Below are 13,072 nucleotides of genomic sequence, written 5' to 3'. Positions count from 1 at the left end.
GGACTCAGTTTCCTGTTATCACTGTTTTTGGTGCTTTTATACATTTTAGTTGTTTTATTGTAATTTTATAACATTTGCTCTAATAACCACGTGAGGCCGCCTTGACTGTATCTTGAGTGTGTTTGCACAATAATGATGAAGGCCGTGTCTGAAGGATGGAGGACAGTGAGCAGCTGGAAGTGAAATGTTTAAACATGAAACATCTAAAAGCAGGCTGACTTTGATGAATTATTCTTTATTAATGTTTCCTGCTTTAGTTTCACTTCATTATGTTTTATGACATTTTATTCTTGCACTGAGCAGGTTCGGGGATTAGGTCGGTTTTTCCAGCAGGACTTGGATAGAAATCACTCGGTTTGGTAATGAGGAACTGTTGGGAGGATTTTTCACCACTGTGAAATTAAAAAAAAAAACAATCAAATACAAATGAAATAAGGACAATTAGGAGATACCACACACAGGCTCCAGGAGGGACGCCCTCTGGAGCGCTCTTTTTTATTTTTCAATAACAGGGATCATTTTTGGACATTTTATTGTTTTATTTCTGTAGCTCATGGTTTAAATCACTCTTCACTGCTTTTCTCTGCAGGAAGCTGAGGCTGCAGTTACAGCGGCTTGCTGAGTAAAAGTACTCGGTTACTTGACTGTGCTGAGTGTCTCTGAGGACTGACAGCAGGCCGAGTGCTCTGTGTGGCTGATAGTCTTATCACTAAGAGCTTTTATCTGCCATTAGCCCAAGCACACACACACTTAAACACACTTTACAGGCGCTGGGTGGATCCAGGCAGTGGCCTGCTTCACATTCACATCCCAGCAGCACACAGGCCGGAAACTCATAGACGGTCTGCAGCATGTCAGCCATGCTTTCACTGGTTTTCTGTTTGTTTTCTGTTAAAAAAAGTCCAAATGTGTCATCTGAACAGAAAACAAACAGAAAAATGACTCAAATAATGAATCAGATCATGAAAACAGCTGCAGACCAAATACAAGTCAAACGAGAAACACTGGAAGGTTTCTAACTGAGAAGCTACAGAAACACTCAGAAGGATCCACCACGGTGACTCTGTCAGAGGAGTCATCCCCACTCCGCCTCAGAGAACATCAGGTCTGACCCTGAACTCCAACCTGATTGGCAGATTCCAGGCACTGACTGAAAGCTTCTCCATCTAAAATCTGAGATCAGATTTTATTGGGAGCTCTTGGACTCATGATCGTAAACAACCAGAACCAATAAACCAATCAGCTGATGAATCAACAGCTCAAATCTAAGGAGCTAGGAGAAATCGACTGGAATTCTGTAAGTTTCCTGAAAATGTTTCAGCTCCCATCCCAGAAGCCTCTTCACTCCAACAGTTCAGTGATGATCAGTAAATGACTTCCAGAGACTGATCCAGCTTCCTGTTAGAGAGCATTTCACCGATTCTGACATTTTGTGGATTGAACTGATCGAGTTTCTCTGATCAATCACCGATAATAGAACTGATCAGTGCCAGAGCGTCGCAGCTGCTCTCAGAAGGTGTCCAGGATCTCTGAGAGCATGAGGAATGTTAGCGATGATGACGATTGGTCCTCAGCGGCAGGTGTTTGGGCTACGATTGGCGTTCTGGCTGCTTCAGCGCAGCCTTAAATGTCCCAGATGTTAGCTCTGCTTTGACATCATCACCACATCTGGCCCAAAGAGCAGCTGTTCTACTATCTCTTCAGACAGCCTCATGAATCCCTGACTGACTCAGCTCCGCCTCTAATGGGCCAGGTGTAACTTTCTGACCAACAGCTGAGCCATAAATACCAAACACACCTGCAGCTCCTCTTAATCTGTTCGGAGGTAAACGCTGAGCTCCCCCTGCCTCCTCCAGGAGCAGCAGTAGCATTTTCATCATTCCCTCATGTTTTAGAGACTGAAGCAACTGCTGCTCCCCTCCTGGAGGAGGCTTTAAACCTCCTCATCATAATCATTTGTCTTTATTTTCTACATCTCACAGGACCCCCCCCCCCCCATCAAAACATCATACCGACAGATCTCCTTCCTCCTCCAAGAGGAGCAGAGCCGGTTGAGGCCCGAACACACACGCACACACACGCACACACACACACTGAACCTGAGACGCTGTTTTTTATTCCGAGCTGAGGTGCAGCGGAGGGATGAAGGAGCTCTGCGGTCATGTGGCCGATCTGAGGCTTCATTACACGGAGGAAGAGGAGGGTGAGGAGGAGACGAGTGCGTCTGCAGCGACGCGAGAAAAACAGAAAAGCGCACAGAGGGAGATCTTACCTCCGAGCAGGAGAATCAGGCTGACCGGAGATGAGAGGAGAGGAGGCGCTCCGTCCTCACAGCCCCGACAGGAGGAGGAGGAAGGGTGGAGGGAGGAGAAAAATGAGGATGTGGCGGCTGGCTGGTTTTAAAGCCCGGGCTGGGGGCTGCTGTGACCCCAGACGGAGGAGGAGGAGAAGGAGGAGGATGTTTTCCTGTTGCCCGGGTCGGTCCACTGTGGAGCTCCGCGGGGGGAGGAAACGTTTGTGACGTTCGCATTAAATAAAATCATAAATACGTAAAAACAGGAGCTCAGCACCGAGAAACCGAAGCTTCATGCTGCAACCAATCAGAAAGAGCCAGAAAAAAACACCAACCTCACCTGATTTACCAAAAAAGACACTAAACAAGAAACATTTACAGTGAACAGAGGGAACTCTTTATCTGATTAACACGGGAAAATATTACGTCTGATTACAAAAATGACAGCACAATGTACCACCCACTGTGGAAGCCCAAGTCTGCCAAAAAAGCAAAGCCACTCCCAAGTTTTTATTTATTTTATTATTTCTTATTTACAGAGGATATGGATTTTATTTATTTATTTACATCAGGTACATTTTTCAGATCAAATGTCCAAATGTTGGCCTGATGGTGTGAGATACTACCAGCACTGACAATAACAATAACATGTTAAATATCAGTGTTCATACATTACGTAATTATAGATTCATTTGAAAAACAATTAGACAAATTATTATTATTTTCTATAATTTGTAATATTTACACATACATAGACACAGATCATAATACTTTATCATGTGATATAGTGACAGCCCTATTTTATAAAATTCTTATAACCACTTATACCTCACATCTTCAGAGTTGAGGAGTCAAATAACAGCATAATAATATTTTTAATCATCACAAAAAACTTAATTACATTTTAAAATAATTACAACATTTACACATTTTGAGATTAAATTGCGGTTTTAGGGGAAAAAAACCCATTTGGTTCAATGATATTACTTTTTTAATTTAAACAATTTTCATAAACTGTAAGGATATCCAAATTCTTAATTTTATAGCATAAAATGAAAATAACATAATAATAATAATTCAAAATTATGAGATCATGTGATCTGAGACTGAAACATTGAACGTTTTAAACCACGATTAAATCTCTTTGTCAATGTCTTTGTATTTTACTACTGTAATCATATTTTCAGTTCATTGGTCCTGTTTATGTCTGTTTACCATGATAATATTGTGATTTAACATAAATCCGTTTAAACGTTACTCTGAATAAAAACAAAACAAAAAAACAAGCTGTTTTGGACCTAGAAATGAAATTCATTCAGTTACCACAGGGGGGCAGCACAGACTGCAGACTGTATTGGTGAGTAATTGCTTCAGATTGATCACTGTTATTTTTTATTTTTTTTAAATGAAATAAATTAGATAAATAAAATATTTAATTAAATATTTTCACGTGTTCATTACATTTAGGAGCACAAGATAACACAAGATTACATATGAAGTAAATTCATAAAATATCAAAAATAAAAATTAGATCCATATAAAATGAAAGCAAGCAGTAACAAACATAGTTATAAATGGAATTAATTTAGATATAAAGAAACAAAGACAGATTATAATTATAATTATTTTTTTATTTTAACAAAAACATATATAAGCAATCATATAATTTCTAATCTCATTGATGGTTATTTTAAACAAAGACAGAAATGTTTAATATAACATTTACACAATGAATTTAATAAAGTAATTATCATATAATGTTATATACTTTTCATTCAGTTTTATTTGTTTAATTGTTATTGATTAAATTTAATAATTAAGTAAAAAATAACAATTCACGGTTTTTGGTTTTGAGGGCAGTAAATATTATTTTTTTCCTTTTGTCACTCATTTTTTTCATTTTACCCTCTTTGGACTTCTTTAAATTTAATTTATTTAAAAGTAAATAAAGATAATATGGCCCTTTAAATGTTGTGACGTGACACGGTGTTAAAGTTGAGATCAGAGATCGTAAAAAAAGGTGAAGAGTCACTGTTGATGCGTCGCTGGGACCCACGCAAGACACTGCGCATGCGTGAAGTCTCTGACAGTGGTCCATCTTGGCTTCGTAGACGATCTTCGGTTGGGAGACATGGCGTCAGACAACGGACTTGCCGCTCTGGTAAGACTTTAACTGTGAAAACCCGTGCGTGTGTGTTCGTGTATTGGTGCTGTTTGTGAACTGATATAACGGAGACGCTGAAATGAAGCAGAGATATGCGCGGTTTATCGACGCAGCTCGAGATGGTTAGCTAACAGATAAAGGTAGCTAGCTGAGAGAATCACACGTGCAGGGAGCGATGAGCTCTGACCTTTGACCTCTGTGTTCAGCTCGCTCACTGATAAAATGTTTTGTGTGATAAAAACTGTAGAGAGTGTTAGGGCTGCTCGCCACGTGCAACACTGCTCTGTGCGTAACGCCGTCACGTGGTAAGTGTGGGTTTGTTTATTCCGGAAGTAAGAGACTGATCACCTGATTTCTGTTTGTGTTTATGAACAAACAGCTGAATGTTTCAAAAAAAATATCTAAACTTAATGCACTTATTTTATTTTTATTAGCAGGAAGTTGATCAGAGGGTCGTGGTCACACAGGAAGTTTATCAATGTCAGGCTTTGTTTGAGTTGGCTCGTCTTATAAAACTACTGTGGTTATCAACTTTCTCTGTTAATATGGGCCCTCTGCATTCATTTGTGGCACAGAGAGGTAACATACGATTTGAACTGCAGTGAATGATTTTGTGTCTGAGCATGCTCAGTTGGACTGCTTGTTTCTAAGGTGATAGCTGCACATTAGAGCTCTGAGACTTTAAATGGAACCAGTTTAAAGCTTCCTGTCCCACAGCCTGACAAAGGAGACGTGGAAATCAGATCAGTGAATGAATGTGATTGGTGAAACAGGTATCCTCCATCAGAGTGCGACCTGCTGAGGTGTGATGATGAACGCAGGGGGTGGAGTTACTGTTTGAAGCCTTCTCTTCTTGCCTTTTTCAACGACATCGGCCTCTGTGACATCTGACTGCGCTGCCTGGTTATCGCCCAGGTCAAAGTCAGGACGTACAAAATAAAAATTCAGAGATTAAAAGTTAAAGCAAAAAATCAGAAGTGTGTGTGTATATATATATATATATATATATATATATAAATATAAGGGCTGGGCCTTATCATACCGTTCACGGTAATTCCGGTATAATGTTGGGCAACGATAAGAAAATGAAATATTGCGAGATAGAATATGGGTAAAAGGCGCATGCGCAGTGCCTTTGTTTTCATACGCACATGGCGGAAAAAGCACGGCAGCGAAAGCAGATCGTTGGATGAAACAGATAAACCAGAATTGGTTTGTAAAAATGCTGCAGCTTCTTTGGTGTGGAACTGGTTTGGCTTTTGTCTGTCAGATACACAACAAAGCACTATTTTTGGTAGCGCATGCTAGCGGGCCGTCGTTATTACCGTGTTTTTTGGAAAATACGGCACACTTAAAATTAATTCTTTTCTGAAAATCGACAGTGCCCCTTATAATCCCGTGTGCCTTATGTATGAATTCTGGATGTGTTTACTGACCTCGAAACTATTTTATGTGGTACACGAAAATCTGTCAAATGTTTTAGTACGACTTTGCTAAGCTACGAACCTGCACCGGTTGATGGATTGTTGGAGCACTATGGCTATCATAGGCAGGAGCCTCGCGGAGTGGTACTATGCTTCAACATAATATTACCATATTGTGTGTGTATAACCTCTTTTTAAGTTTTGTAGATATTATACATGGTTATGCTGAGGATCTGTCGGCCAATTTCCACTGAAAATGCCTTTTGGTTAAACTGTCAGCAAGGAATTTGCATTTGCACTGTTAAATTTTTATATAACTTCAATACACATAAAAAAACAGCAGCTTGTTTAAGTGAAAATACATTGATTTTTAATTTTTTTTGCACAAATAAAGTTGTGGAGTTGTAAAGTATTTTGTCTAGTGTCAATTATATCGTTATCACAAACTTTCAAATGTATATCGTGATAAATATTTTTGGTCATAACGACCTGCTGTAAAGTAAGTGTGTGTGTGTGTGTGTGTGTGTGTGTGTACATATATATATATATATATACATATACATATATATATATATATATATATATATATATATATATATATATGTATATGTATATATATATGTATATGTATATATATATATATATATATATATATATATATATATATATATATATATATATATATATATATGTATGTGTATATATATGTGTGTATATGTATGTATATATATATATATATATATATATATATATATATATATATATATATATATATATATATGTGTATATGTATGTATATGTATATGTATGTGTATATGTATGTATATGTATATGTGTGTATATATATATGTATATATATATGTGAGAGGCCAACTCCAAGCCCATAGCACAAGTCACCATCAAGTGCGGGATCTACCAAGGAGATGCTCTGTCCCCACTGCTGTTCTGCATAGGCCTGAACCCCCTCAGTGAGATCATTAACAAGACTGGCTACGGATACCGACTACAGAACGGAGCAGTTGTCAGCCACCTCCTGTACATGGATGACATCAAGCTGTATGCCAAGAGTGAACGAGACATCGATTCACTGATCCACACTACCAGGCTATACAGCAATGACATTGGAATGTCGTTCGGACTGGAGAAGTGTAGTCGGATGGTAACAAAGAGAGGGAAGGTAGTCAGAACTGAGGGGATTGAACTACCAGAAGGCAACATTGCAGACATAGAGGACAGTTACAAGTACTTGGGGATCCCACAGGCGAATGGGAACCATGAAGAGGCCACTAGAAAAGCTGCAACCACCAAGTACCTGCAGAGGGTCAGGCAAGTCCTGAGGAGTCAGCTGAATGGTAAGAACAAGATCCGGGCCATCAACACGTACGCCCTGCCCGTGATCAGGTACCCTGCTGGGGTAATAGGCTGGCCAAAGGAGGAGATAGAAGCCACTGACATAAAGACAAGAAAGCTCCTTACCATGCATGGAGGGTTTCACCCCAAATCCAGCACCCTGAGGCTGTACGCTAAGCGGAAGGAAGGGGGCCGGGGACTGGTGAGTGTCAGCACCACAGTCCAGGATGAGACAACGAACATCCAAGAATACATTAGGAAGATGGCCCCAACTGACCGAGTGCTCAGTGAATACCTCAGGCAGCAGAAACCCAAGAAAGAGGAGGGAGACGAGGAACCATCATGGAAGGACAGGCCCCTGCACGGTATGTACCACCGGCAGATAGAGGAGGTGGCTGATATCCAGAAATCCTACCAGTGGCTGGACAAAGCTGGACTGAAAGACAGCACAGAGGCACTAATCATGGCAGCACAAGAACAAGCTCTGAGCACAAGATCCATAGAGGCTGGGGTCTATCACACCAGGCAAGACCCCAGGTGCAGGCTGTGTAAAGATGCCCCAGAGACAATCCAGCACATAACAGCAGGGTGCAAGATGCTAGCAGGCAAGGCATACATGGAACGCCATAACCAAGTGGCCGGCATAGTGTACAGGAACATCTGTGCCGAGTATAACCTGGAAGTCCCGAGGTCAAAATGGGAGATGCCCCCAAGGGTGGTGGAGAATGACCGAGCTAAGATCCTGTGGGACTTCCAGATACAGACGGACAAAATGGTGGTGGCTAACCAACCGGACATAGTGGTGGTAGACAAACAGAAGAAGATGGCCGTAGTGATCGATGTAGCGGTTCCGAATGACAGCAATATCAGGAAGAAGGAACACGAGAAGCTGGAGAAATACCAAGGGCTCAGAGAAGAGCTCGAGAGGATGTGGAGGGTGAAGGTAACGGTGGTCCCCGTGGTAATCGGAGCACTAGGTGCGGTGACTCCCAAGCTAGGCGAGTGGCTCCAGCAGATCCCAGGAACAACATCGGAGATCTCTGTCCAGAAGAGCGCAGTCCTGGGAACAGCTAAGATACTGCGCAGGACCCTCAAGCTCCCAGGCCTCTGGTAGAGGACCCGAGCTTGAAGGATAAACCGCCCGCAGGGGCGTGCTGGGTGGTTTTTTTTTTTTTATGTATGTGTGTATATATATTTATACATATATACACGTGTACGTATATATACGTGTGTGTGTGTGTATATGTATGTGTATGTATATATATATATATATATATATATATATATATATATATATATATATATATAAGATGAAAAATAATAATAATGTAGTCTTTTAAGTAAGATTTAAATAATGAGTTATAACTTAACAAAAATAAAATGATAGATAAAATATTTAATAGTCAAAAATTTTAATAACATAAAAATTACATAAAAATTTTAATAACATAAATTTTAATAACATAAAAATTATAAAAAATTAACATGATAAAATAGTTTTTTATGTGTAAATATCAACTTTATTTCTTTAAACTCAGTTCTGATTTGTAAAGTCACATATTAATTTCGTTTTTTTACCTTTACCATTTTATTCTGGCAGAATTGGATCTCCATACACACAGAACAGCATCAGAGTGTGAAAATGTTTTTTTGTTTTTTTTTTTTAAAATTAACTTAAGTTTCCAACAAAAACCTGTGCTCCACCTGTTGGTGGAAAACTTGAAGCTCAGGTGTTCCTGCTGACGATTCAAACGATCTTTATTGCTCAGTGTGTCTGACGACGCCATGACAGACCTTGATGATACTGGAGTGTGTGACGGTGTGTTTGTGTGTTTTCAGGGTGCGGAGGGAGCTGCAGCAGCTGCACATGCTCTGTCTCTGCCTGCAGAGGCTTATGGGAATGATGTAAGTTTACGTCATCTTCTTCATCAGTCACTGTGTCCTTAGAAGACCTCGCATTAAACATGAAATGTGAAACAATTCTGCAGTGCTGTGAACACCTCGTAATTATTCCTGAATATTCCCAGAGAGACATTCCTGACAGTGTGATGAATCCAAACTTTTTTTTCTCCTTTCAGCCGCGGCTCGAGGTCATGTGGGCAATGAAGGCCTACAACCATGCGGAGGTTTACTTCAATGTAAGTCCACCTGCTGCTCCACCCTTCACCACGTTAATCGAGCTGGTTATGGCTCGTTATAGTTATTATTAGTTACTGGTTTGAAACCAGCACATGCCGTGTCTGCTCGAAGGTCAAAGGCTTGGTTATCTGCAGGAATGCTTCGCTTTATTAAAGACGACGGCGTGATATTCCTTCACAAAACTGACTGCCTTTATCGGACCTCAGCAGGCTGAAGATCACATGATCTGTATTACCAGCTGAGTGCTGTGGGTTTTCACTATGAGGTGTTTGATTCCGTTCTGCCTTCAGCTCATCTCGTCGGTGGATCCAAAGTTCCTGAAGCTGACGAAGATGGACGACAAAATCTACTCGAGCTTCAGGGAAACCTTCAAAGACCTCGACGTAAAGCTGCTCAACGCAGACGACCTCAAGTCTGAAAAGGCCAAAGAGGTCAGTCAGCACCTGCTGTTAGCTCAGCATGCTCCTCCATCAGTGCTTAGAGTCACAGATGCTGGGTGGATCAGAAAGCTTTGGTTTGTGTTTTCAGACGTGGCGTCCGTTCTGTAACCAGTTCGAAGGACTCGTAGAAGACTTCAACTATGGCACGCTGCTGCGACTGGACTGTGAGAAGGACTACACAGAGGAAAACACCATCTTTGGTAAACATTTAACTCACGACGTTTGTACTCAAGTACAAGTATCAACAACAAGAACTAGTCTCCAAACTGAATCATAGAGACTGCTTTGCTTCATTTCATCTCTCCAAACCAAAAGTTCATACATCCTCTTGTCAGGGTCACTGTAGCCTATACCATTGGGTGAGAGGAGGGGTACACCCTGGACACCCTAGTCTAACACAGAGACAGACAACTATTTGCACTCACACCTATGGGCATGTCTTTGGACCGTGGTACCCAGTAGCAGAGTACCTGGAGAGAACCCACGCAAACACGAATATGCAAACTCTAGATAGAATTAGCACTGTTGCCTGACTGTAAAGGCAACAGTGCTAATCACCACACTAGAATAGAATTAAACCTCCGTGTGCTCTCCCGAGTTTGGCGTCTTCAGTCAGGCATGGGCCTTCTCCGCTTTGGTCTTCAATTTTAATAGAAACTTAAAAAAATGTAAACATGTATACTGTGTACAACACATAGTACACCGTACTGTACTTCCCTCACATTTTAGCTAGAGATACTGAGACATTTTTTAATGTATCAGTCCTAAAGTATAGATGCTGATTGATGTAGATGATGAGAAAGAACAGTGAAAATTTCTTACAGCTTAGAGATTTATGTTTCAGATTTCAGTATGCTAAAAAATATCCAGAATTTTACAAAATGAATAGTTTTAAATATGAAGCTAAAACTCCACAGCACTTTTTATAAATGATTTTTTTTGCAGATCTTGCAGAAAATAAGATTTGTTGATTTGAGACAAAATGACCCTTTTCTTAAGAAACCCATAAAGGTGAGTTCTGACTGGCTCCTGTTTCTCTGGCTTCAGCCACCAGGGTTCAGTTCTTCGCGATTGAGATCGCCAGGAACAGAGAGGGTTACAACAATGCTGTGTTCAAGTCCAAAAGTTCAAAGAGCTAACCTGCAGTCAGGATCCCAGCACTGCCGACCGTCAGTGGAGCAGACGCCTTCGAGGCTTCGCTCGTTATTCCAGAAAAGTTTCCATCTGTGTTTATTTTGATGTCCGGCATTAAAATTTTTGATCGGATCAGAACCATTTCTACAAACCAGAACAGGACCGAACTCTTTGTCACCAACGCTACCTGACCTGTTTGAAAGTCTTCTTCACAGTTCCTGAACATTTAAAATTGATGTAATGAACACAATGAATTTTGTGTTTACTGTAAAGTTTCAAGGTTTTTGTGCCAATCATAAGTGGTTATTTTATTTTGTAAAAACCGAAATGTATCTGTCTGACCCAATAAAACCTGAGCTTCATTTCACCGCCAATCCCTGTGTTTAAACTCCGTTTTACCCCCCAAAACAAACAAGTGCCTGCTGGCGGGACGTCTTCATGAACGCTCTTTGAGGCCTCGCAGAGGATTTCCCGAAGCTTCAAACACAAAAACTTATTTCCAGCAGTCGTAACAGAAACCTGAAGCTTCTGTAAACCTGATCTACTCTACACATGCAGGAGAAGGGATTCTTCCTGTTCCTTCCTTTCACAATAAAAGACATTAAGCTACTTACACACTGTGAAAGTTGTGGTGTAGTTGCAGATAGGGCTGGGCCATATCACACCATTCACGGTAATACCGGTATAATGTTAGACAATGTTAAGAAAATGAAATATCGCGATAGAATATGGGTAAAACGCGCATGCGCAGTGCCTTTGTTTTCATACGCACATGGCGGAAAAGCGTGGCAGCGACTGAGAATAAGAGCGATAGCAGATCATTGAATGAAACAGATGAATTGGTTTGTATAAAATGGTGCAACTTCAGTGGTGGGGAACTGGTTTGGCTTTCGTCTGTCAGATACCCACCACAAAGCATAATTTTTGGTAGAGCATGCAAGCGGGCCATCATTCATACTCCGAACCTTGAGACCTCGAAATTAGGGAGACATTCAAAAGCTGTGTGAAAACCCCGGAGGAACTCTCCCGAGGGATTAATAAAGTTTTATTTAATCTAATCTAATAATAAAACACTGAAAAAGGCCAAGCAATAACATGTTTAAGTTATTTAAGTGACTTGTATATCATGTTTAACCTGAGTAGCAAAAGACAGCGGGGGTTTGAAAACGATGTGCCGGGAGTTTGCTGTTCTCCCCGGCTCAGATATTTCAAGTTTACACAGCTACATTCTCGCCTGAAAATATGTTAAAAGTTTATTTTGCGACGCAGAAACAAAAATAAGAGTAATATTAAAACTAAGTAGATGCAGTAGTTATAGCCATTGTTGGAAACTGGAATTGATTGGTCCAATCTGGGATATGGTTTTTCAATTATGTCCGGGTGGAAATTCGGGATTGTCCTGGAAAAAGCGGGAGGATTGGCATGTATGCCATAATTAGTAGTGTTTTTCGGAAAATAAGTCACTCTTCAAATTAATCCTTTGATTTCTGAAAAATCTACAGTGCGCCTTATGTATGAATTCTGGTTGTGCTTACTGAACTTAACCGATTTTATGTGGTACACGGTGCTCAAAAAACTCAAAAAATGGAGTTCCTGTTCCGACTTTCAAACTCAGCAAGTCCAACTTTAGGGGCTATCTAGTCGAAGGCTCCAACTCAGAGATTGCCTCCCACTTCAAATGGAACACATTATAAAATATGTTTACCTGGCTAATGGTAGCTAGTTAGCCTCTTTATACTGTTACACAATTTAATGGTGGAAAAAAAATATCAACATTTAACATTACATCATTTGTTTTTAGGTTAGCTTGCTAGCATTACTATATTAATTTACCTTAAACTGAAAGTTAACTTCCTGTTTATTCAAATAGACATCAGATTAAACTGGATTTTCTCTGGTTGATGTTAGTTGCTAACATGGGCACGCTAGTTGATTTAGAATTTATCAGCTAGCTGGCTGACCCTCATTTACTGATGTACCATATGAAAACATCCATGTGCCCTGTGTATGTTAGCCAATCAGAATCTGTGTGAAGCAGCTGGACTGTGCAATCTGCATACAGTCACGCCCCCATTTTTCTACATAAGGAAACACCTTTACCTGGATGTGAAGCAGAGACATTGGTGAT

The 13,072-nt window shown here is 40.3% G+C and overlaps 1 protein-coding gene across 1 annotated transcript; it reads left to right on the top strand.

Moving 5' to 3' along the window:
- Positions 1-4,327: 4,327 nt before the first annotated feature.
- Positions 4,328-11,318, top strand: pbdc1 (polysaccharide biosynthesis domain containing 1). Its single transcript, XM_085278769.1, has 6 exons — positions 4,328-4,454; positions 9,071-9,136; positions 9,310-9,369; positions 9,661-9,801; positions 9,899-10,010; positions 10,858-11,318. Exons 1-6 carry the CDS (start codon positions 4,425-4,427, stop codon positions 10,947-10,949), a joined length of 501 nt encoding a protein of 166 aa, XP_085134895.1. The 5' UTR covers positions 4,328-4,424; the 3' UTR covers positions 10,950-11,318.
- The last annotated feature ends 1,754 nt before the right edge of the window (positions 11,319-13,072 follow it).

This window comes from Mchenga conophoros, linkage group LG7 (genome assembly GCF_057382185.1).
Source record: "Mchenga conophoros isolate Kocher_MC1m ecotype Shallow Benthic linkage group LG7, M_conophoros_male_GT1.1, whole genome shotgun sequence".
Taxonomy (NCBI): domain Eukaryota; kingdom Metazoa; phylum Chordata; class Actinopteri; order Cichliformes; family Cichlidae; genus Mchenga; species Mchenga conophoros.
The sequence above is the reverse complement of the archived record's forward strand: the minus strand, read 5'-3'. Positions and strand labels throughout refer to the sequence as shown.

What these genes read in the sequence shown, in the direction of transcription:
- pbdc1 (XM_085278769.1), top strand. Translation starts at nt 4,425, where the DNA reads ATGGCGTCAGACAACGGACTTGCCGCTCTG. An exon ending in CAGAGGCTTATGGGAATGAT is followed by an intron (nt 9,137 to 9,309) that starts GTAAGTTTACGT and finishes TTCTCCTTTCAG; the next exon opens with CCGCGGCTCGAGGTCATGTG. An exon ending in ATGCGGAGGTTTACTTCAAT is followed by an intron (nt 9,370 to 9,660) that starts GTAAGTCCACCT and finishes TTCTGCCTTCAG; the next exon opens with CTCATCTCGTCGGTGGATCC.